The sequence below is a fragment of the Hipposideros armiger genome, unplaced genomic scaffold, assembly GCF_001890085.2.
Source record: "Hipposideros armiger isolate ML-2016 unplaced genomic scaffold, ASM189008v1 scaffold_79, whole genome shotgun sequence".
NCBI classification, from domain to species: domain Eukaryota; kingdom Metazoa; phylum Chordata; class Mammalia; order Chiroptera; family Hipposideridae; genus Hipposideros; species Hipposideros armiger.
Window position 1 is genome coordinate 153,821 of NW_017731429.1, and position 25,445 is coordinate 179,265.

Sequence of the window (25,445 nt, forward strand, 5' to 3'; positions counted from 1 at the left end):
GATAATAGCACGTTTGCTATTATTATCACTTAAAATAATCTGACCAGCTGTTTAACTTGTCTTCAGTGCAGCTCAGGTCTTTTAAGACAGAAGGAGGCTAAAAACCATGGATGCCCTCAGCAGTTTCAGCCCGATTATCCTCCTTGTCAGACTATTCACAATTTAAAAGGTATGAAATTGCTCAGTACTCACACTCCAAAGATGCTATGTCCGAATTACCATTACCAGGTCACTGAGGAAGAAAGGAGGCTGAGGCAGCTCAAATGACTTGCCCAAGGTCACTTGCTTCAAAAACCAGGGCATGCTGGAACTGTACCCACATGTCCTGCCTCCTGAAATTATATTATACGCTGCCTCTCTTCCAAGTTCTCTCTACCTGTGGGATGGTGGCAGCGTCCCTGGCCTCAGGAGCCTAGTCTTCAGCTAGGCTTGTCACTCTCGTCTCATCACATAACTCGTTTGACACTCAGTATTTTCGAGCTCAAACATGGAAAATAAAACGCACCCCTTACAACGTTATGACCAATATTACAGGCGAGAACAGCTCTTTGGAAACTGTAAAGCGCTGTATGCATAACCTGTGCAACAGGCACTAACACGCGAGCTCCCTACTTTTCAGTCCCAGGGAGTCGCTTCTGTCGGCCCTCCTCTTTAAAGCCGCACAGTGCGGGGTAGGAAAGAGGATTAACCCCTGCGCGCCTGCCTGGGCGTTTCTCCAGGCGGCAGGGGTGGAGTTCCGCCCCTCAGCCCCCGCCCTGCCGCCTTCTCTCCCGGGCGCCTTCACTCGTGCTCCCCAAGTCTCTCTCCCGCCCAGGCCCCGGCTGCGCTTCCCGGCCAGGAAAGGCACGGCACAGCACTGCGGGCGGGCAGCCAGGATGCAGGCCCCGAACAAGGAGCACCTGTACAAGCTGCTGGTAATCGGCGACCTGGGCGTGGGCAAGACCAGCATCATTAAGCGCTACGTGCACCAGAACTTCTCCTCCCACTACCGGGCCACCATCGGCGTGGACTTCGCGCTCAAGGTGCTCCACTGGGACCCGGAGACCGTGGTGCGCCTGCAGCTCTGGGACATTGCAGGTGAGAGCACCTCGGGAGGGGCCCCCGGAGCGCCTCGCAGCCAGTCTCCGGTCTCGGGGCAGCAGGTTGCGGCCAAGTGGGAGAGCCAGGTTCTCCCCGGCGCTGCGCAGAATGAGACTTTTCATGGTGGATTGGAAACTTGGTTGCAAAGAAAACAAAAAAAGTTTCTCGCCCTCGCTGAAACTTGCAGCGCATTCCCTGGCGTGTGGGGCTGTTGTTTTAACTCCCTTCCCTGGGATCTCTGCCCAGCATGGGCCTTCCCAGGGACCCAAAGGGAGACCTATCTGGAGTTGCATTCGATTTTCGGCCTCCAGCTCATTTTCCGGGCGCGGACAATCCTGCTGGTGACGCGACCCTGAGTGTCGTGCCCGCCCTTCCGTGCCTCGGCCGACCCAGGGGAAACCCCTAGACGGGTTCACAGCGGGAACCGGGAGAGTTCCTGGGCTGGAGGAGTTTACCAATTCCTATCTTCAATCGCTCACTTTATTCCAACTTTCTCCACCCCGTTTTCAACCCTCAGTTAAGCGAATTTGAGGTTCTCTGCTTTAAGGAAGCCAAAGACCTTTCCGTGTGCGTATGGGAGCCAAGTGTTATTTCTCTTCATCTTTCTCCCTCTGCCTCTCTGTCCTCTATCAAAAGGAGTTTTTTTGTACGTATTTTAAGGCCAGTTTTGTGTAAAGGATTATGACATTAACCATACAATTTTTTGATTTGGCCCTAAAGTTCTCGTTAAGAGACCTGGAAAATGAGAAGTTTCTTTACAAGGTTTGACCTCAGAATTTGATTCTGAGAGTTTGTACCAGGAGTTAGGCCCAGTCAGCTGTGAGGATGCAGTCAGTGTATGCAAGAGTGAGTCCCTGGACTGAGGCTGTTTGCAACCTGGGCATGCCCAACCCCTCATTATGGATTCTGGCTCTGCCACTCACTAACCTGCTCAGTGGCTTCAGACAAGTCCCTTCAGCTCAGTGCATCCCTGGTAAGTGGAGAGGGATTAGACAAAGACAGCTCAGAATTCGTCCTCCTGGGATTCAGGGATGAACCACTCGAAACAGTCCCACTTCACCTCTGACTGTTTCATGGTATGTGGCTCCAAGAACCTTTTTAAGTGCTGGACCCAAACTAGCTGTTTCTCGTTCAGAAAATAGGTTCATTTTAGCTGGTGCATTTGACTGGAAACACTTTATCATGGCTTGAAGCAAGAACAAATGTGGAAAATTTTTGAAAGGGCATTTCTGGTTCTGGGGACTCCAGTGCCTCTTTATTCATCAGCTGCCAGGTCATCTGATAAAATTCTTGGCATGTGGCCAGATTCATGCATATAGAGTCATCTTCAGCAGCTCTAGTAGTATAGGGATTATCAGAGACCAGAAAATGTCATCAGCCACTGTGATTGGGCTTTTCATTTAGAAAATTCACTATGAGTCTGTGTACTTTGTTGCTGCGTTTTAGGCTCTGCAAACTCTTCTGGATGAGTTAGATATCTCCAGGACCAGGTTTAGAATTAGCTTACTGTTTGAAAGGGGCTGCAGCTGTAATTTAGACTTTTGTGTCAAATGCAAGTAAGGATCTGACCTCAGGCATGTTATATAATGTCCATGGGTCTCAGTGTCGACACCTAACACAGAAGAATGAAGGGTATAGTGATTAAGTGCCTAAATTCCAGAGTCAAACAGCTTCCGTCTGAGTTCCTGTTTTATTCCATATACCCTAGGCAATTTTAACCAAGTTCCCTAACCTCCTGGTCTCAGTTACCTTATCTGTAAATAGATGGAATGCTTTCTCCCAACTAATGAGAGATGACCACTCAACAAATGCCAGCTAAAGGCAATAGTACCTACTATCTAGGCGAGCAGTAAGGATTATTGTACACTAGCTACCATTTTTTTGAGCACATATAAATGCTAGGCAAGAAGGACATGCTATAAATGTGCTGATTAAATCCTAATAAACGATGATTCCTATATTATCTATATACGTCGGACAATTAAGTTCACGAACTTTCCACTTGTAATCTGTTCCAAAACATCCAGCATCATTTTTCAGCTTTATCCATATTACAACACACTGTCATGAGCAGTTTAAATCCCAAGCTTAGAAATGCCTCCTGAGCCATGGTTCTGGACTAAGGTTGCCGTAGAGGCTGGAGCCACGGAAGCTTCTTTATATAGATAAGCAATCTGGGGAGCCTTGAAAAGTCAGCTCTACAGATATGGTGGTGTGCAGCATTTCAGTAGGGGAGCTTCTTTGTCCTAGAGCTCTGAGGTTCTATGGTAATCTGTCTTTGGCAGCCTCCAGTCCAAAGGCCCTTTGGCTGAGTTAGAAGTTGGGCAGCAGGCAAAGCTGGTTGGAGGAGGCTGGGCCTTTGTGGGAAAGGATGTCTGGAGCATAGTACTGACATGTTTCAGGCTGCGTAGGTAGCCTCGTGAGGAGTGAGTTCATAGGAAAGCCAGCCTCAGCCGCCCACCGAGACTCTAGTCAATTAAGTGTGCTTTATAGTACCTTCAAATCCCGGCCTGGCTCTTCAAATGTAGGAATGCGTCTCTTTGTCCTTTGTGCTCAACTCTGGTGTGCATCTGAAGAGAACAGATAGTGAAGGCTAGTGGGCCTCACTTTGAGAGGGTTGGGGGTATAGATGAGATAGAGAACTGCCCTGCCCAGATAGGGCATCAGATCCACCTGCTATAAAGAAATCTTTGCTGAGAGTCTTGATATTCATTTGGTTCAATGCCAAGTAGACATCCATTTGTCCAACAAATTCCCATGATGTATTATCTCGTAGCCACTTAGACTGACCAGTCTGATCTTGAAAGACTCCAGAAAGTACCTTTCAGTGCTGTGAACTTGGCCTTGAGACCAACGTGATGAATCCCACAAAGCCCATAGGGGACAGCCATCATCCCGAGTCCCACTGATTCCACCCTAGAGAAGCAGCTGGGCTGGTTCTGGGTTCAGAAGCTCTTGCTAGAATGAGAAAAATTGAGTCACTTTGCCCAAGGCCACCCAGCTAAGTGGAAGAGCTGGAGCTGACCTAGTTCTGTCTGGCTTGGAATCAAGCCACGCTCTTTATGGCTACAGTCCTATGAGTGCCTGGTGCATAGGTGGCCTATAGGGGTTATGCCCTCTTCCCCTTTAAAGGCATTGCTTCTTCAGTAGATGGGTTATCCTTGCCTTTTCCTTCCTATTTCTAATGGGTGTTTGGACACTATTCAGTACCAATGTGCAGACAGTGGAAGGAAATGAAATGAAAAATGTATTTTTGAAAATTTGATTCTTGGTTATAGGTTTGATTCTTTTTGTAGATTTATCAGAAAGAAGTAAACTAAAAGTTCATATTTGAGACTCTTTTTTTTCCCTCCTCTCTAAATTCTGATACTAGAATGACTCTATTAGCACTTTCAAAGAGAATTATACAGTTTTCTCTTGAACTCTTGATGTGCTTTGGGACCTAGCTGCAGGGATTGGGACAGTTAGAGTAATAGTAGCTAACATTTCTTAAGCACTTATTCTTATACTTGCCCACACATTTAATTTTTAATTTCCCAGTAAAATAGCTGTTTAAGTGGTTGTGCTGGAATTTAAAACTCGGCTATTGAATCCAGCACCCAGGTTCCTAATAGCTTTGCTCTACATCCCACAATTTAGAACTGGAATACTTTAGACATATTCTAAATATATTCTAAATTATAGATACTATAGATACTTGACATTGGGCAAACCATGAAACCTTGCTGGACTTCAGTTGTCCCATCTATAAAATGGCAATTGTTTGATTTTCCTGTGATATCATATATTTCTACTGGTTTATCTCTTGCCATCTCTATCAGTTTTAATATATTCTCACTGTGCCTAGGTAGTATGTGGTAGCTTATTCCAACTTCTTATTCCAAGCAACTTGGGAAAGCTCCTTAGCTTTATGTCTTGGTTTCCTGTCTGTAAACTGGGGGCAATAGCAGAATCTGCATCTTAGAATTGTTAAAAGAATGAAATGAATTAATTCATGTAAAGCTGTTGCTGACATGTATTAATTGCTCAATAAATGTTAGCTATTACTCTTGTTGTTTTAAACTAGTTTCACCTACATTTTCCTGCTTGATTTTCCCAGCATCACTGAGGGTATAGAGAGAGCAGGTGGTGTTAAACCTATTTTATATTAGAGAAGATCAGGAGTCAGAGAGGTAATGGACTTGCCCAAGGTCACAAGAGCTAACAAGTGGCAGAGGAGAACAGGAACAGCAGGTCTGTTTAATTATATATATATATATATACATATATATTATATAATATATATAATTATATATATATAATTATAAAGTTATATATATATGTGTGTATATATATATGTATATATATAGTGTCTAAGTCTGTTGTCTGTCGGAAAACCCAATTCTAGATTTAACAAATATGGTAGAAAAGAAAGTTGGCAGTAATTTAGAGGGCACTTCTTCACCCTGTAAAAGTTTCACTGCTAGTCTCTGCTAAATAGTCAATGCCTCTAAATATTTAAAACAAGGTCCAACTTATAAGAAAAATATTTCCCTGCAGGGCACACCTATACTAACTTTCCCAGCCTAAACCGTGTGACACAGAAGCTTTGGAGGACATTAACCATCCAACAGGCAGAGGGAAAGGGGAGACAGCTTGAGCGCAGAGTCAGGAGCCTGGGAACACTGACTCCCCACACTGGTGGCTGTGAGAGCCACCTGGGTCACAGCGGTGTGTTGTTTGAGAGGTTATAAAGTGCTTCCACGTTGTGAAAGTCAACTGTGGGAAGGGTTTGAACTTGACCATCTATTCAGCATCTATTTCAAAATACTGTAATTCTCCAAAGAGTTTTAGAAGAAGGGTCTTAAATATCAGTGTAATAGATCTAGAAATGTAGGAAGAGCTAAATTTGGCAACTGCTATGTCAAGCAAAAGAAAAAGAAAAAAAGCACGTTAAATTGCGGCTACTCTCTGCTGGGCAGTTGAGCAGTTTATTGCCTTGGTTCTTGCCTGGCTAATTATAGGTTTTCTAAATATTGTGTGGACTAACGTACTATGTGCTTACAGGTAAATAATATATACACTGAGCTAAATGGTGAGCTTTCAAAGTAGAGTGAGGATGTGTTGGGAAAGTAAGTATGTCCGGGCTTCTTGCAGGATAACAATTAGAATCTCTGTCTGTCACAGACGCATGTGCCTTAGGCATGTGGGACATGTCCCCTCATCTAGGTTTTAGAGGACTGGTTCTGACAGGAGAGCACATAGCAGCCTGACAAGGAACGCTGTCATTGGAGAGAAGGAGGGGTGGGTGGGGAGGAGCAGAGCTGATGTGTGTGGTTGGTATCTTCAGCATATATGTATATCAGATGCCTGGTGTGTGTTGGGCATGGTACTGGGTGAGGAGAAAACAAAGAAGACTAAGGAATTGAATGAAACCTGGTTCCTGACCTCAAGAAGTGCACAGTTTAGTGGGCATGATGGCACGAAAGCAAATTGCTGTAGCAGTGAGTGAAGTAGCATAGGTAACTTCACGATACTCTGGTGGTGCCGGGGTGGGGGGGGGGTTCTCTCTACACCATATGCTTCCAGCCTCTGAGATGAAACTTGAGCAGGCTGGACAAAGCCTCTAGCTGGTATGCTTGTCCCTGTGCTTGTACCTAGCATGAGTCATTCCCTGTGCGTGATTTCAGGGCTATACAACTTGAGACAGAAGTTCCTCCTCTGGCCCCCTTTAACTGTCTCCTTCTCTTGAGGAACTCATGCATTCCCATGGCTTTAAACTCCATGCCGACAACTCCAAAACTGTGCATATAACCTTGACTTCTCATGAGCTTCAGACCTACAGTTCTATCTTTCTGCTGGGCGTCTCCTTGATGATATCTCACTTATCTTGCAAGATCAAAATGTCATAGCAAAGTTGCATAAAAAATCAAGATTGCTGGAGTTTTTTCTATTAATAAAGTCATGTATGCTCAATGTAGCAAAATTGGAAAGTACAAAAGGAAATAACAGCAACAAAGAAATACAAAGAGAGAAGAGCCACAATCAATCCTCTTAATGATAAGTAGTAAAAGATGCTCTTTGTAAGTTTAAACTAGACATCTTTCCTCACATGCTGGATTTTCTAGCTTGTGTGAACTATGCTATCTTTCTTCTAGTCACTTAGACTTGAAACCTCTGCCATCTTTCCTCCTTCTCCTTTGATCCTCACACACCATCAATCTCCTAGTCAGGTAGTAATTATGCCTCTCCTGCCACTCACTGCCCTAAACCAGGGACAGCACTGTTATTACTCAACTGCTCTGCTGTCATAGCCATCTGGCTAGTTCTGCTCTACTCTCCCTGTAGTTGTTATGTGTACCAAGGTCAAGTTTATCTTCCCAGGGTATCATTTCAGTCGCTCCCAATTGCCTATAGATTATATACGTCATGATGAGAAGAAATAAAATGGTAGGGATGAGGCAACAGGAGAGCTAATAACTAGAAGGACAAAGTCTATGTCAGAGCTATTGAGGCAGGAGCTTGTGGGGCCTTAGCCTGTAAAAAGTGACTGGAGTCCTTGAGACCTGGCCATGTCAAAAGGAAACCCAGGTGGGCTGGCCGAGTGGATCAGTTGGTTAAGAGCTTGCTCAAGAGTTTGAGCTCTGAGCAACAGCGGTTCAAGTCCCGGCCCGAGCTGAGCAGCCGCTGAGCTGCCAACAGGTAGCAGGATGGCTCAGCTGAAAAAAAAAAAAAAGGAAACCCAGGATATGTCTCGCTGTGCCCTTGGCAGGAACATAGTTACTCTCATTGGGGGTGAAAGTGGTACTTAAGTAATTTTTTTGTTTTTCTGCATTATATTAAAATAGTTTTAAAACTTGAGGATTAGAGAGGTATATCTTGCCTGGGAAAATTTATTCATTCACTTGGTAAGCACAGGGACTTAAGGGAGAATAAAATGGATCAATCTTTGCTCTTGTGGAATTTGATAGTCTAGTAGGACATAAAGATATTAAAAGATAATCATGGAGATAATTATTTAATCACCATTTTGATAAGCACTCTGAATGGGGTGTCAGGTATGAAAAGAAAGTTAAAAAAGGGGGCCTACCCTAGTTATGGCATGGAGTTGGGGAGACACAGTGAGGATTGTGGGTAATCTGGCATAGCTAGAGATTACAGAGTGTGTGGTGGGAGGTGGTGAGACAGAAGCAGCAAATTAGGGAAGAACATATATGCTAAACTAAAAGTTATGAGTGATAATTCCTTACATTTATCAATTTGTCATAGCAATCTTTGCAGTTTGAACAACACAGTAATTCTGGCAACTAGTTCTTACTATTTACAGTTTTATAGGTGAGGAAACTTAGTCAAGTGCAAATAAAACATGGTGCCTGTAACATAGTGGTTGCTCGATAAAAGTGGTTTGGTGTTAAACAGTTACTGGGGTTGACATTAGAGTCATTGCTCACCTAAAAAAAAAATGGGGAGTAGTTATCTTGTGGTATAAGGCTACCTTTCTTCTCTTCTGATGATTAACTTTAGGGAACCCTACAAAGCCTTCAAACCATTAAGAACCCTTTTTATTTCTTTCATTCTCCTTGGTTCTGAGAGGGACATTCTCAGAGGGATGTGGTGTCCCTACTGCTTCTGGGGTAGAAATCAGGTTTATTGTATCAAGGGGAGATCCTCATCTTCTAGGTTGGTATACTAGAAGAGTCTCCCTTAACTTGACAAGTCATGTCTGTGACTGGAGCTTAGGGTTCCAAATTATTGAGTTCTACTAATTTTTTTCCAGCTGTTTGAGAATTTGGTTAAGAAGTTATATGATCTTAAATTACTCTTTGAAAATAATTTAGGTTTTAACTTCCACCATTGCCCACTCTCTTTAGTTTCCCACTCTCAGAAATTAATTAAATCCTAGCTTCTCCACCTTGGAAAATAGCTCTTATTCCTCTTTTTAGTAGCCATGTCTTCTTCACAACTCATCTGAACTATTGTAGCAGCTTCCTAATACCCATCCCTTCCTCAAGCTTTACCACCCATCAGTTTGTAATCCACAGAGGTGAGACCTCTCAGCACGGTGTCATTCTCCATTTTTACACCCTTCAGTGGATCCCAATCACTTTCAGAATCTCACCTCCTTCTGGAAGTCTCTATTGAGCCCATGCGATTGAGGGAGATGCTGTTTCTCTGCTCCCATAATATTCCATGCTTACCCCAGATTAGAAGTCCTCTACTACTGCATTGGAATGTCTTTTCCCTCCAAACTGTAACTTAGGTCCTAGCATAGTACTTGGCACTTAGTTGGTGCTCAATGAGTATTTATTTCTTCTATAAAAAGTTTTTCAGTCAATTATTTCATCATTGCTTTTATTCCAAGACATATCATTGATGTAAAATTTTCTTCAATAAAACAAAATTAATATATTTAATTTTGTTCATTCTTGAAAGACTTTGTAATTTTATGAACATTAACACATGCAAATGCATACATTTTGGAATCAATAAATATGGTAATCGCTTTTCTTAAGGTGGCATTCTATTTTATTTTTTCACCATAAAAACTGGAGAGTAACCTTAAAGACCATCCTTAAAAACTGTACTTCTTCATTTAACAAAGTTTTCATAATTTGGAGTGAAATGTCATTCATATGGAGGTCAGATGACCACACTGTATCTTTATAATTTTTGGATACAGTAGATGAAGTAATTACTTCTTGAAAGGTCATTGTCACTGAGTTAAAATCTTGTGGGCTTCTCAAGCCAAATCCTTAATTTTACAGATGAGGAAGCTGTTCTTGAAAGGGGGTCACATTAGCTTCGCAGCCCCCTAGACCTGGTTAATGGTAGAACTGGAACCAGAATCAAGCTTCTTTGGTTTATGAATGATGGCATTTAAGTAACTAAAAACCATTATTTAACACCAGATGTTTTGGTGTTGTCTTAAGCACCTGTGCACAAAAATAATTGTATTTGGTAGACACCCATCCCTATGGGAGTTCATGTAATGAAAAAGAGAAGATGATGGTATAGCATCTGGACACCCAGAGTCATCCAGAGTCTAACTTCAAATAATATTCCTAATAGAATGTCCCCCACCCTCCATTATGAAGCTTAAAATTTCGCCATTTGAACTCCTTGCTATTCCTTAGTCACACCCCAGGTTTCTTGCCTCTGCTTTTGCTCCTGCTCTGCCTGCTGGTTCACATGCCCTGCCCTTTATTTCCACATTTCCGAATCCTACTTCATGCTGAAGCCCCATCAGGAACTGCAAGCCCTCTGCAGAGACCTCCCTAATTCTCTCATTCCAGTGGAAATGTTTTCCTCCCGTGAATCCCATGCAGCTTTTCTTTATCCCCTTCTAGCACGTCTCCCTTTAGCAATTATTTTGTACTTCCCCAAATATCCTTCATGATTTTTAGCAGATCTTGCCACAAGTTGTTTCTTACATAATTTAATGATATAACTGTGGAGTCAGCAAAGCAGAGAAGGAGAAAACACCACGCAGAAGGAGAACCAAGCAAGGGCAGGTTTGAAAGCAAAGGGAGGAGTTTAAGAAGAGAATAGTCAATCGTTCAAATGTCTGAGGGAAATCAGAATGATTACTTTTTGCTCTGATCTTTACTTTGTGTATAGTCAGATAGTGTTATCCTGAAATGTTATTTAACCTTTCTTCCTCATCAGCCTTGAATAAATCTGCTCTCTCAAGATGAATGATTGAAAACTTAGCTTCTAGGGTAATGTAGAAGCTCAGTTTCAGCTTCTGAATCTACCTACGTTAGCTCCTCAGCTTAATGAATCAGACAAAGAAATTATCTATAATGTGAGGGATTTAAACAAATTTCAGTCTAATTTATAGGATGAAGTTTAGAACAAATGAATTTAAATTATTTGTTGGGAGGACTGTTCTCCCCTAGAACATAATGTTATTAATAGCCACCATTTATTGAGTTGCAGGCATGGTGCTGTGCATTTTAATGCATCATTTATTGTATACAATAAGCTTATCTGGTAGGCATTGTTACTAACCCCATCATAGAGACAAGAGAACTGTGCATAGACAGACTAGAAACCACATAAATAAGGGGAAAAAATGCATAAAACTTTTCAAAATCACACACATAGTAAGGGATAGTGCTCGGATATAAACAGATTTTTTATAGTTTCAAATCCTATTTTCTAATCAGTTTATTCTGTTTCCTAGTGGGTGATATAACAATGCAGTGGTTTTCACATGTCATCGATTGTTTAAGTTGTGTTTAGAAGATGCACATTATTTATTTTAAAGGAATAATTTATTATTTTTTGAACCTTTATACTTTTGGATAGAGCTAGGAATGGAATGAGCTGTATTCTTTGTACACATCACTGCTGCAACCATGTAGTCGGTTTGGCTTAAAAACAACCAACTTAATATGCTATTTTTAGGCAGGAAAACCACAGGGACTGAAGGATACAAGTCTCTAGTTTGAGTATGAAAGATATGAATAGCTATGATGCTGGGTGGTATTGGAATAAAAATTAAGTCTTATATGGGATAGTGTGATATGTGTGTTGTTTTAAATTTAAAGAAAGCAATATTCTGGACATCACCACTCTTCATTTCCTGTTTCACATTGATTTTCACATGACTCTGGCTTTGTATTACACAAACTGCGAAAATCCCAGTTTCAAATAATACGAACACATCAAAATGGATACAGCTTGATCAGATGGTAAAATAGTGAACTACCTCAAGCTGGTAGTTCCTGAGGTTTCTGATTGATCTTGAGCACCACTGTGTTTGCCTTGAAATTGTAAAATATGCTCTTGTGCACCTGTGAGTTCACCGAGGCACCCCAGAATAGCTTGGCATGCATCTGGGGAATTTTAGCTCTAGAGAAATCTGGACATTTTTAAAGCGTAAAACCCTTAGAGTTCAGGGTCCCTTATGAGCTCCTTATAAAAGTATCTTTAAAGGTTACTTTCAGGTGATGTCTCAAATGCGAAGTAATTCAGAAATAGCTTTTTATTTAATACATGTGAGCTTACAATTCAGGGGAAGTATTTTTAGGTTGTTTGTTAGGTGTTTGTTTAGGTTGTAATTAGTTTACTTAAAAGCACAAAATGCTGATTGTTCTACCTTGATTCATGCCAGTTTCTTCATGACTTGGTTTCATTCCCTCTACCCATCCAATATTGGACATTACATTAATATATATCTTGTTTCTCTATCCAAGTGACTTATTTCATTTAATGGAGTATCAGACCCCAGTCAAATTAAATTCTGACAAAAATCTCCTGGGGTAGTGAGATACTCATTCACACACACACACCACCACCACCACCACCACCACCACCACCACCACCACCACCACACATACAGGCTTAAATCGAAATATAAATTCAGAATGTAATGAGAATATTTTTGAAATTTAACTTAAAATAGAGATTCCTTTCTCTAATGCTACTGTTTATGAACACCTAAGAAACAATCATTAACTTTTGATGTCATCTTATTTTCTTTCACACTTTAGCTTGCTGCATTTAGCTTTACCTGCTTCTTGAATAGAGGTGAGAGGTACATATAAGAGATGACAGTCAGTGGTAAGATGAAATGAGAGCCATTATTTCAGGTGGAACTAAAGAAACTGCACAAAGAACTTGGGTGGTTCTGAATTGGGTACTGATTGTTTTCAGAGTAGATCTTAAGAGTGAGCAGGAGTTCAGTAGGCATAAAAAAAAATGAGTTGGCGCAGAGATCTTGCTTTATTCAGTCCACTGCTCTCCCTGCTGGCATTCCCTCTCACAAGTAATAAATCAATATTAACTGTTATTTCATTATGTAAAGAGTATTTGCATTACCAGTTCCATTCTATTTCGCAAGTCCATTGTGAGCGTAGACTAAGAGCCTCTCAGAGTGTGTGTGTTATGGAGATATAAAGGGACAGTAATTGAGTAATTCCACTTGGGCTCAAGGAGTTGCAGTGTAATTGGGGGTGCAGGCTGCAGAGGTTTGCAGCACTTAAAAATCAGTACAAAGCAAGGCAAGCAAGTGATACAATTAGTGCCGTGTGAATATAGAGGAGGAAAGAGTTAAATGTGGGGCCAAGTAGTCAGAAAAGGCTCCAAGAAAGTAGGGTTTGGTACCTTGAAGAACAGGTAGAATTCAGTTAGGTAGAGAATAAGGGAGAAGGTATGTTCCATTGGGAGTGGAGGTGCCATGGAATGAAAACTAAGAAGCAGAGTTAGCAGAGCCTCGCAAGACATAGTTTTGGGCAGGACCCCCACCTCTGTCTGAAGACTAACTTTTAACTTGTAGATCAAGGTGTGCAACCTGGAAAATCCAATCAGAGACCAGAGAATAAAATAAATGAACTCTTTCTCTACCCAGTAAACACTTGTTCATCTTTCAGAAGCTTCTGAAAAATATTTTCCCGATACTGGACCACCCAAGCTACTGTTCCCTGTTTCCCTAGGAAATGGGAATAATGCTTCCCCGTAATCCTGGCACTCATTTTGTTTCTCCACACAACTCCACATACAGCTAGACGGATGTATTGGAACAAGGCCACATGTGTTAAAGAGTGTTTCAATGCAAAGAAACAAACATGGGATTCTAGAGTATAAGAGCCTTACAATAAGAAAAATGGATCAATGGCAATAATTAAGAAAATATGTAAATTTCCTTGAATTCTATATATTTTGTTAGACTTACTTTTTATAAAATTGATATAAATACACAAATTTGAGGTAGTGAGTGTTTTGTGATATATTGGGTTGTCAGAAAAGTCATGACTTATTTTTTCTATGTTTTTCGTTGCAAAAATGCGTCATGACTTTTCCGACAACCCAATATAACACTGTGAAAGGAATAGCATCTGATCAAATTTTCTGGTTTTGGGTTTTTTTTCCTTTAAAATTGGGTGTTTGGTACTGGTCAGTTCAAATGAACTAACTTCTCAGCATTATTCATATGATGCAGACTCTGTATTTCTGAATATTCTGAGTTTTCAATATCTTTTATTAGAGATCTTCCAATTTATAACTCTTGGGAAATAGTTTAAATTGCTTTAAATCTCATGTGGGTGACATAACATGTTAGCAGCCCAATCTTCAGTTTTTGGCATCTGCTGTAGACACTAGTGGATCCCTGAAAGTGTTTAATTAGGGAAATGATAGGGTGAAAACAGTGAAAGGTGAAACTGGCGGAGGTGTACAGAATTTAAAGTACAAGTTAAATCTCAGCCCTTATCACCCCTGGAACTTCAGCCTCATGTATACAACTTCCTACTTAACATAGCTGCCTAACAGACATCTGAAACTTAATATGTCAAAATCCTGATATACTTCCACAAAACCATCACCTCCGAAAGTCTTCTCCATCCCAGGTAAAATCAATTCCATACTTTCAATAATTCAGGCCAAAAGTTTGGGAGTCATGCCTGAATCGTATCATAATCTACATCCCATCTATCACCTCATCTCCAAATATATCTAGTGAACAGCCAATATTTCCCACTTTCACCACTATCACTTTGGTCCAAATCATTATCCAGCCTGGATTATCATCTCCCCACTCCTGTAAGTCATTCCTTAGTGCAGCAACCAGAATCAACCATTTACTTCTGTCAGTTCATATTTCTCATTGGCTCACAATCCTTTACTGCTTTCCTCTCATCCAGAATAAAAGGCAGCATCTGTACAATGGCCCCAAACTGTCTACAGTCTGGACCCTGTGAACTGCCTGCATCATCGTGCACCCCACTTCCCCGCATCATCGTGTACCCCACTTCCCCTCGCTCAGTCCTCTCTAGCCAACAGTCTCTTGGCTGTTCTCCAAACACTTCCAGACACTTCTGTGCCTCAGCATCTTTGCACTTGCTGTTCTCTCTGGCTAAAACTCTCTTCTAAATGTCCATATGGCTTGCTCCTTTACCTCTGTTTGGTTATTACTCAAGTGACACATTTTCAGTGGGTCATTTCTATCCCTGCTGCTTAATTTTGCTTTCCCCACTCACATACCCTTTTCTCTTTTCCTGCTTTATTTTTCTCCATAGTGCTTTTCACCAGATAATGTAGTATTATATGTATCTTGCTCACTTTTTTATTTACCGTTTCTTTTTTCACTAGCATGTAATGTTCATGAGGGCAAGGATTTTCAATTTTTTTTTCTAGTTGCTAGAACAATGCTTGGAAAATAATAGGAATTCAAAATTTTTTGTTAAATGAATGAATGAGGTGAGATGATACAATCCTAAGTAAAGTGATATTAATGAGAGTAGAAAGAAAGTGATGAATATAAGACATATGACAGAGGATGACTCTGAGAGACTTGTTAGACCTGCAGGTATCCACTGGGAGTAGGTAAAGAACTATGGGTAATTCCTTCACTTAGCAAGGAGACTTTATTGAACCCTTGCTGTATATGGAGTGCACAGTATCTGTCATGGGGGCTGCAGAAACTTGCTTCTGGCTAGGGTGAGGCAAGTAATTTTGAATGGGAAGATTACACAAGGCTAATTTCAGGATAGATGCCTAGGTGACTTGGAGGAATGGTGATTGATTGATACTTTTCTGTCAATGGTTTGGTGGAACAAAGAAGTGAAGAAAGAAGATGAAAAAGTTTCAGAACCATGGGCTCTGAAAAACTGGAGAAAACCTTGCTCACCAAGATGTCAGCCTGACTTAGATCCTAGTGGGTTTCCCAGTCTTCAAAGCCAGTTTAAGCCATTGTAAATTCAGTGGCCGTTTGATCATCTTATCAATTGGATAGTTTTATTTTTTCTCCAGATCCTTGTGCAAGGTCTATACTTACTTTCAATTTATCTTCCTGCTTTTCATACTATTACTTCCTAGAAATAAAGAGCATGTCTTGGAGGCATTTTTGGCTCTACTGATTGTGCCATGACCCCAAAAATATGTATATTTTTGGAATAGAGTAAATTGATCCCAAGGGATTATTTCTTAAGAAGATGAGAATGATTATGAAAAAAATGACATTCCAGTCTGAAACTTGTTGCAATAGATAAGCATGTAACCCTGTTAGAATAATGTTAATTTTATCCTTCATTGAACATGTATTGTTTATTTACTGGAAATGCGAGTGCAATATAGAGTAAATGCATTCATATGTAGCACTAGTTCTTGAATATATGACAGTGTTGTAAGAGGAAGAAGGAATCCTAATTTCAGTTTATTTCTACCATAATATCTTGAGCTCTTATTATATCCAAAAGGTGAAGATATCGGCCTCAGATTTACAACATTAAAACACGATCAACCTGCTTGCAAGGTTTTTACAATGCCATAGTGGAATTAGAAGCAGGATACACAGCATGATAAGTGTGAATGGTATAAGATAAAGGAAATGCTATGGGGTTATGAAAAAAGGGAGTCACTGGTTCCAGCTGGAGGACAGGGAAGTTGCACAAATGTGTGACATTTCAGGGCACAAGTAGAGGATTCCTGAGATTTCATTAAACAGAGTGAGAGGAGAGATGGGGAGGGAATTCAGGCTTTGAGAACAGAGATGCAAACAAACAAACAGAAAAAAACCAAGAAAATCCTGGAGTAACGCAGGGTGTATTTTCAATAGAAAAAGTAGTCTGGTGTGGTTTGACCATGGAGCACTTTGAAGGAAATGACTGGAGAACAGTTTGGAAAGGTGGTTGGAGCCAAAGACTCCTCATGTGTGGTGTTAATTAAAGGTATATTTTTTAAGCATGTAAGAGTCATTGAAGGACTAAAACGGCAGAGCATAATGATAATATTTACATTTTGAAAGTGGATTCTGATAGAAAAAGAGTTTTAAGACTTCACCTAGGGAGTGCTTAAAAAAAAACCCACCAGATTCCTGGACCCCACACAAAGCCAACACAAAGGAACCTCTGAGGAGCGTGGCCCAGGAATAGGTATTCGATAAATACCTCATGATCTTTTTCCCAGCTTTATTGAGATGTAATTGACATATAATGTTGTGTAAATTTAAGGTGTACAGTGTGGTAGTTTGATACACATTGCGAAATGATTACCACAATAGGGTTAACACTGTTATCACCTCACATAATTACCATTTTTTTCTTAAATTTACATTTAAAATCTACTCTCTTAGTAACTTTCAAGTATATAATACAGCATTGTTAACTATAGTCACCGTGCTGTACATTAGATGCCTAGAATTTATTCATCTTAGAACTGGAAGTTCATACCGTTTGACAACCATCTCTCCATTCCCCCGTCCTCAGTCCCTGGCAACCACCATTGTACTCTCTGTTTCTATGCATTTAGCTTTTTTATATTCCACATATAAAAAATCATTACAGCATTTGTCTCTCTCTGCCTGACTTGTTTTCCTAGCATGGTGTTCTCGTAGCATTGGCCCATTTTGTCATAAAAGGCAAGATTTCCTTCTTTTTTATGGCTGAGTACATTTCTCTCTCTCTCTCTCTCTCTCTCTCTCTCTCTCTGTCTGTCTCTCTCTCTCTCTCTCTCTTTCTCTCTCTCTCTCTCTGTCTCTCTCTCTCTGTCTCTGTGTCTCTGTCTCTCTGTCTGTCTGTCTGTCTCTCTCTCTCTCTCTCTCTCTCTNTCTCTCTCTCTCTCTCTCTCTCTCTCTCTCTCTCTCTCTGTATACATCACATTTTCTTTATTCATTCATCTGTTCATCTGTCGATGAACACTTAGGTTTTTTTCCATGTCTTGGCCATTGTCAATAATGTTGCAATGACTGTGGGTGAGCAGATATCTTTTCCAGGTAGTTATTTCATTTCCTTTGGATAAATACCCACCAGATGATTGCCTATGCTGCCAGAATGGCAACTGTCTGAAGCCTGTATTTGTGTTTATATTTCTATTTATTTTAAGGGAGAGTGGGAAGAGTTATGGGAACTGAGATGCTGAGAGAACTAGTTAGGGAGCTGTCAGAGGTCTAGGTGAGAAGCAGTGAGGGGCTGAACTGGAGAGCTGGCAATGCTGATGGAGAGGAGCGGACACTTCTGAAATATAATAGAAGTGTTGGTAGGACATTGGAGACCCTTTGGGTATGGGGGCAAGGAAGATGACTTGAAGGTACCACCCTGGGGGACAGTGTGGATGGTGATGGTGCTGTGAACCAGACTGGGGTACACAAGGGGATTAAGAGGTGGGGATATGGATGTCTGCACCTGGGGGAGGGGCAGGGTGTTGCTCATTACAGGGAGTTTCCTTATTTTACCAGTGAGGAAGCTGAGGTTCAGAATGGTAAGGTGACTAATATGAGATCACAGAGCTAGTTGGTTAATGAAAAACCTGACATATTTCCTCTTGTTTTGACGCCTGTTGAGAAGATTCTCTGCTTGGTTTTGTGCTCTGAGAGCATCTATCTACAATAGTACTAATTGCCAAGTGAAAATATCATTAAATACACAGTATGGCTGTGTTGCTTGTGTATATTTTTAGCCAAGTCCATGACACCAAATGGACCATTTCAGGCAGTTGAGACAGAAACAAGTGTTGATTTCTGGCGATACCATAGGGCTAGCTAGCTAGAAGGCATGAAAGCAGGAAGGGACCGTACAGATCAGTTAGAACAACTTCATTTTACAGATGAGAAAACTGAGTCTCAGGGAAAGAAATATATTTGCCTATGGCTGCACTGGTGACTGGTGATTAAAATTAAGACCCGTATCTTCTGACCCTTTAAGTTAGTGGCTTCTGCAGTGAGGTTATCCAGGTTGTTATTACAGCCATTGTATTTGTTGAGATTTAGCTGATTGCTTTGTTGGAGGGATAGCCTCCAAGCTGAAAGTTGAATCATGAGCCACACCCACACTGCTATGGAGTAAGTGTTTAGAGACTAAGAGAAGCAGGACCTACATGCTGGATAGGACCATTTTCAGTGAGTGCATCCAGTCTGAGGCTTCTTAGTTTAGAAGTTCTTCAAGAACAAAAAACTATGTATTTGCAGCACAAAACACAGAGAGAGCCTGGACCATATTTGCCATTCAATAAATGTGTGTTGAATGAGTGATCTTTGAATTATGGTCTTTTTTTTTAAAGTAAATTACCTATGATAAATTCATCAGGTCTCTATTTTGCCCACATGTAAGCACTCACTAAAAGTCACATGGTTCTCATTCTTTTAATAAGAAACAGCAGAGAGTGCTGTCAGCTGACAGGATAGGAAGGATAAAATGTGAGTGCTAGAAGTGCCCTGGTCTGAATGTGACCTCTTGCTAGAACGCCAAAAATACAAACTGTCCGAATCTGCTGGCCCAGTGACCTCAATCAACAAAGGTCTTTTCTTTCTAGAAACAGTCTTTTTTTCTTCTTGTTTGTCATCTGACACACATATCCTCATAAACTCAAACACACACACACACACACACACACACACACACACACACACACATGCTCTTTTTTTAATTCCTATGAAGGTGTTAAACCTATATATTGCTGTTTTGCATAGCCTTGAAAATGACCCTTTGCCATATAGTGAAAATGTAAAATCTTTCTTCTTGAGGACAGCTTTACTCTGCTAGGAAAACCTCTGGACAAGCAGATTATTCAATAACCCATGACTTTGCCCTTCATCTGACTAGTTCCCTGAAAGACATCATAAGACATCCTTCCAAAGCCTAGAGGCCTTCAGAGTCCTGAATGATCACAGAGGGCTCTTTTCCCCCCATCTCCTTGAAATGTCATGGCCACCCTGAGAGGTATCAAAGGAGATCACTGTTTGCATCAGAAACCTCAACAACAAAAAAACCAAACGAAACCAAAATAAAAAAAAATTAAAAAAAAGGAAGGAAGAAAACAATTTTAAAACTCATTTGGGAAAAGGAAAGTTTACCTGTGGGTTTTGTCATAGTATGAGTATTATACCCCTTTATTTCATTGATTGGACAACTGTGAAAATGAAAAATAAAAATTCCTCTGTGGTATAACCCATGTAAGAAATATTTTAGGATAATCATGTGTTGACCCTGACAAAATGTTCTTTCCAGTGATACGTACTTGAGCACACAGGCTCACACACTAGGACAGGAATCCTTGACCTTCATGCATTTTCACAAAGTGCTTATGATGATGAATCATTTTCTCTTACAATCTGCAATGCTATTGCCAATATGAACGTAACAGCCTACAAAAGAGCTTGGTAACTTCAATTAAAACTCCCCATCACAAAACCTTGAGCTCAAAGTTAAGTGTAAAAGTGTTCTTAGAGGTATGTTGACCTGTGTATTCTTACATACGTGCCAGTTTTAGCATTTTATTTGTTTTAAAGATAAGCTGGCTTATTGAATACATACTTAACTTTGTTTTAATTTGCTTAACTTTATAAGACTCTGAACATAAATTCCCAACTTAGAATTGGAAGCCTTTGCCTGGTCATATACTTCTGGAGTTTTTTTATTCAGAAAATATAAACTCAGTCTCAACTCCTGTCTTCAGCAACTACTGTTATACAAGAGTGACAAGCAAGAGGGTTTTGTTCATTTTTGTTAATTAGCTGAAATACCTGTAATTTTTTATTATAAAGTCTTGTCTGGAACTATGATTTCACTACCTATATCATATTGTCAGGACCCATCAGCTCCGTCAAGTTGTTGCCCTTTAATCTTAGTTGTGGAGGGCGCAGCTCAGCTCCAAGTCCAGTGGCCGTTTTCAATGTAGTTTTTGGGGGCACAACCCATCCACCGTGCAGGAGTTAAACAAGCAACCTTGTTGTTAAGAGCATGCTCTCTAACAAACTGAGTCATTCGGCTGCCCACCAGCAGCTCAGCTCAAGTCGTTGTCTTCAATCTAGTTGTGGGGGGGGCAGCTCACTGGCCTATGTGGGAATCGAACCAGCAACCTTGTTGCTCAGAGCACGTGCTCTAACCAACTGAGCCACTTGGCCACCCCATCTTTCATAATTTTTAACATGCTAGAGAAAGGGAGGGAAAACTCAAGTACCAGGTAGCTCTGAGGTACTGTGCTAGGTGCTTTACATATATTAATTCATTTCATTCTCATGACAACTCTTTGTGGTAAATATTATTATTGTTATTTTGCAGATGAAGAAGGCTAAATTTAGGGTGTTTGAGAAACTTGCCAATATTCACTTAGAAAATTTAGAATCAGAACAAAACTAATTCTAGCAGATTGTTCTAAATAAGACCAACCCACTTTCTTATTTATTTCCTCCCTTCCTCCCCTTTTCCCTTTTTCTGTAGCAGAAGGCTTTCCTCACCAAGTAGATTGTAGACTATTTAAGGATAGAGGTCATTTACTTCACTGTTTTATTCCTAGCATGTCACCCAGAGATTGGCATTGACACATAAGTATCTGTTATCTGTTTAATTGAGTTGAATGGGACACTTCTGGTATACAAACCTGGAGAAGAGCTAATATAAAACTATGGTTTAGTAGTTGAGAATGTTCAGTGTTGGTAAATGACTTTCAACTCTGGATTCAAAAAGCTCCGATTTGAATTCTGACTTCCAAAGTTTATTAATCTGTATAATTTGAGCAAGTTACTTAACCTCACTAAGTCTCGATTTTCTTACTTTAAAATGGGGATAATAATTGTACCTTCATGATCATTCATGTAAATCACATTTCTGATGGTTAGTAAACATACAATAAATGCTAGCTGTGTCTATTTGACTATTACCCTTAATTGGAGTTGGCTGTGGATACCTTTTTAACATACTACATAATTTAGTTATTTACTGTGCTTATCACTTATAATCTATTGTCCCACTAAAATGTAAGCTCCATGACATGACAGCAGGGATTTTCCTATTTTAACCGCATGTACTGAGAACACTGTTGTCCCACAGAACATTCTGTGATAATGGAAATGTTCTATATTGGAGTTGTGTAATTCTGTAGCGCTAGCCACATGTGGTTATTGAACACTTGAAATGTAGCTAGTGAGTGTGACTGAGGAACTGGATTTTAAATTTTAATTAGTTTTAAGGAATTTAAACTTAAGTAGCCATATGTGGCTAGTAGGACACTGTATTAGCACAGTCCTAGAACATTCCATGGTACACAGAAGTTTCAATAAATACTTGTTAAGTGAACAAATCCCCTCTGGACTCAAAGATCAAGAACAAAACTGCATGAGTGCATATTTAGCTCATTCTTTAAATATGAGCTATGAAGCTCTTTACTGAGTGATCCACTCATTAGGGAGGCCTCATAAAGTTACAGTATATGATTTGGTTTACAATTGTAATAAGGTTTTGATTTCTATGTCTTTTTGGTGATAGGTCAAGAAAGATTTGGAAACATGACAAGGGTCTACTACCGAGAAGCCATGGGTGCGTTTATTGTCTTCGATGTCACCAGGCCAGCAACATTTGAAGCCGTAACAAAGTGGAAAAATGATTTGGACTCAAAGTTAAGTCTCCCTAATGGCAAACCAGTTTCAGTGGTTTTGTTGGCCAACAAATGTGACCAGGGGAAGGATATGCTCATGAACAATGGCCTCAAGATGGACCAGTTCTGCAAGGAGCATGGTTTCGTAGGATGGTTCGAAACATCAGCAAAGGTAATGTGACCTTAAAGTCTAAACTTACTGTAGGCAAGATGCACAAAGAAACTGGCATGTAATCATTCCCATCATCATAATGATAATAATATGTGTTTGTCTAGTGATGTATAGTTCCCAAATTGCTATAAGCTCTTTCTCATCTCAAATGGATGAGTACGCGTGCACGGCAGGAATTATTGTCCACAATTTAAGAGGATTGTGGCTAAGGGAGCAAAGTAACTGATACATGGTCATGTTGATAATAGCATGTTAATAACTATGTTCATTTATTGAGTGCTTATTATATGTCAGGCATGTTTTACACGCATTTCCTCATTTAGTCCTCACAATAGCCCTATTAGGTAAGTATGATTTTAGAGTAACTGAAAGAAATGGGCCTCATGTTCAGTGTTTCTGCCTTATTCACGTATTAATTAATTTACTCCATCAGCATTTAATATGTTCTTTTGTACCAGGAATTGTGCTTTGCCCTAAAAATGAAAAGATGGCAAGAACACAGACTACCCCACTGGGAACACCAGAATTGTGGTTTGAGAGAGGAGATGGCATGGCTAGTAGCAATGCGAGGAATGTAGTGTGGCCTGGCACTGCTCACTCCTGGGTGGCAGAGGAGTAGCAGGAAGTGAGTGCAGAGTCAGGGCAGGTAGATGAAGAATCCGATGTGGAATGATGAGGGGGTTATACTTCCCTATTATGCTCCACGCTGCTATCTGATTTGTTAGGTGCACAGTTTCTACTCTACTCCCATTTGTTTTTGTTTATATTGCTGCATCTCAGTATCAGAGAGAAAAAAAAGAAATTCATAGTAAATTTTGGAAATTAAAAAAAACACAAGAATAAAATACAAATAAATATTTTACTATATTTTCTGATATTTTCTCTATGCATATAAGTATATATGCATTTTACATTCTTAGGATTGCATTCTGCTTTGTTTTATATCATGATTTTTACACCTTTATTCATTTATGGAATACGTATTAAATACTTGTGGAGCACAGGAATTGTGTTAGTTGTTTGAGGTTCAGCTGTGAATAAGATAGGCATTATCTGTGTACTTACCGAATTTACGTTTAGTCCTTATTGCGAACATTTGTGCACATCACTAGAGAATGATTTGAAAATATAACTTTAATCATTCTATTGTAATCGGCTGGGGAGGAGCCTCTGGTTTTACGCTGGAAAGTAGAATGGTCAGATTTGCCCTGGGGACTAGGGATAGATAGATTGGAAGCACAGCACGTAAACTTGGAGACAGTGACATGGTAATTAGTGCATTCCTATGGGAAAATGACAAGGCTTTGAACTAAGGCAATGGCTTTAGGGATATGAGAGAAAACCCTGATTTGAGACTATTACTAAAGTGTAAACACCAGCAGGATTAAGCAACTGCTTGGATTGAGAGATGACAGAGAGGGAGAAGAGGGTGGCGGTGCCGGTTTTTTTCTGTCATAGTTGGGATGGTTTTTTTGTTTGTTTTTTTCTGCCATTTCATGGAGAATCTTAACGCCTACCTTCTCTCTGTGCTGTCTCTAAGCTGGCCTTATGTTTAGAATTTATTACATCTCGGTTCCTTGTCTTCCTAATTCGGGCCCCATTTCTTAGAGATGTTTCCTTTGATTCAGGACACAGTATCATTCTCTACTTTCTGGCTATCACTGAACCTTTTTTGGTTTGTTTGTTTGAAGAATTTATTGTAAAGAGAGACAGGTAGAGCAAAATTCACAGGTATGATTAAGTTACAAAAAATTTAAGAAATGTTATATTTTTTTATAGTCTGATTCTTGTATGTTAGTCTTACTTTTAAAAAAATTCCCAAGTGTGGGTGAATTCACCTATCCTCCTATTCCTTAGCCCCACACTCAATTTGATTTCAGTCCATAGTGCCTGCATATTCCTTCAAATTCCTTTGTTTTGAGTCACTCTCCAGCCTGGAAGCCTCCAGGCACCAGGGGTAAAAGAGTAAGATTTTCGAGAACTCCCTTTCTCAATTGGTTACTTTATATTTGAAGGGCAAACTAGATTGAATGACTCATATTTGTATGGAGAGAGGAATCTTCTATCATTGATTCATTCAACAAATATTACTGAACACCTGTTATGTACCAGTCACTGGGAATAGAGGTATTTACAAAGCGGACAGAATCCTGACTTCATGTATAACAGTAACAACAAAACATAAATAAAATGTATAGAGTGTTGTATGGTGAATAAGTGCTAGCAAGAAAAAAAAATGAAAGGAAGAAGTTTATGAATTTGTGGAGAGGGTCGAAATTGTTTGTGGGACAAAGGGCCTTCTGAAAATCTTCTTTCAGCTCACTCTGACTTTTCCTTGCTCAACCATTGCAGTGTCAAACTCTGCTTATGGGCGTGAAGTTCATTAATTTAAGGCCTGGCTGACCTACCCTACTTACATACTGGATTTCTAATCCCGTAAATCTCTGCAAATGTAAACTTTGATGAGAAGCTTTGTACAGAGAAAGGGTGGAGGGAATTTCACAAGCCTAAAATGTACTCAACTGTTAATATAACCAAGAGGGTACAAGGCCTCATTGTAAGAGGCAGAACCCACACTCAACGTCTCTCTTCCTTCCAAATATATTGCTATTGAAATTCCTCTTCTGAATATCTTAATAATGAAAATGGCTTCCCGGTGCCAGGTTAGTATTCAAAGTCAACACCTAGAAGCTCAGGAATAATGCTGCAGCATTGACAAGCCGGGAGAGTCAACTATTCAGTCTTTTTTTAAAGCATCTGATAAAGCTCTGCTTACTTTCTGAGGATACTATTACCACATTTACAAAACAGAGGCCTGAATAAAACTGTCACCCAGAAGCTAAGATGGCAGCATTTGGAGACAGGTACCCATTCATCCTTTGGTTACATTTGGGCTCAGGGAACT

The 25,445-nt window shown here is 40.2% G+C and overlaps 1 protein-coding gene across 1 annotated transcript in view; it reads left to right on the forward strand.

Annotated features, from left to right (window-relative positions):
* The first annotated feature begins 746 nt into the window (after window positions 1-746).
* RAB38 (RAB38, member RAS oncogene family) overlaps window positions 747-25,445 on the forward strand; it is a 71,097-nt gene continuing 46,398 nt past the window's right edge. The window contains exons 1-2 of the mRNA XM_019643469.1: window positions 747-1,077; window positions 22,260-22,540. Of these exons, the coding sequence (XP_019499014.1) occupies window positions 876-1,077; window positions 22,260-22,540 (483 nt within the window). The 5' untranslated portion in view covers window positions 747-875. The remainder of the gene's footprint in view (window positions 1,078-22,259; window positions 22,541-25,445) is intronic.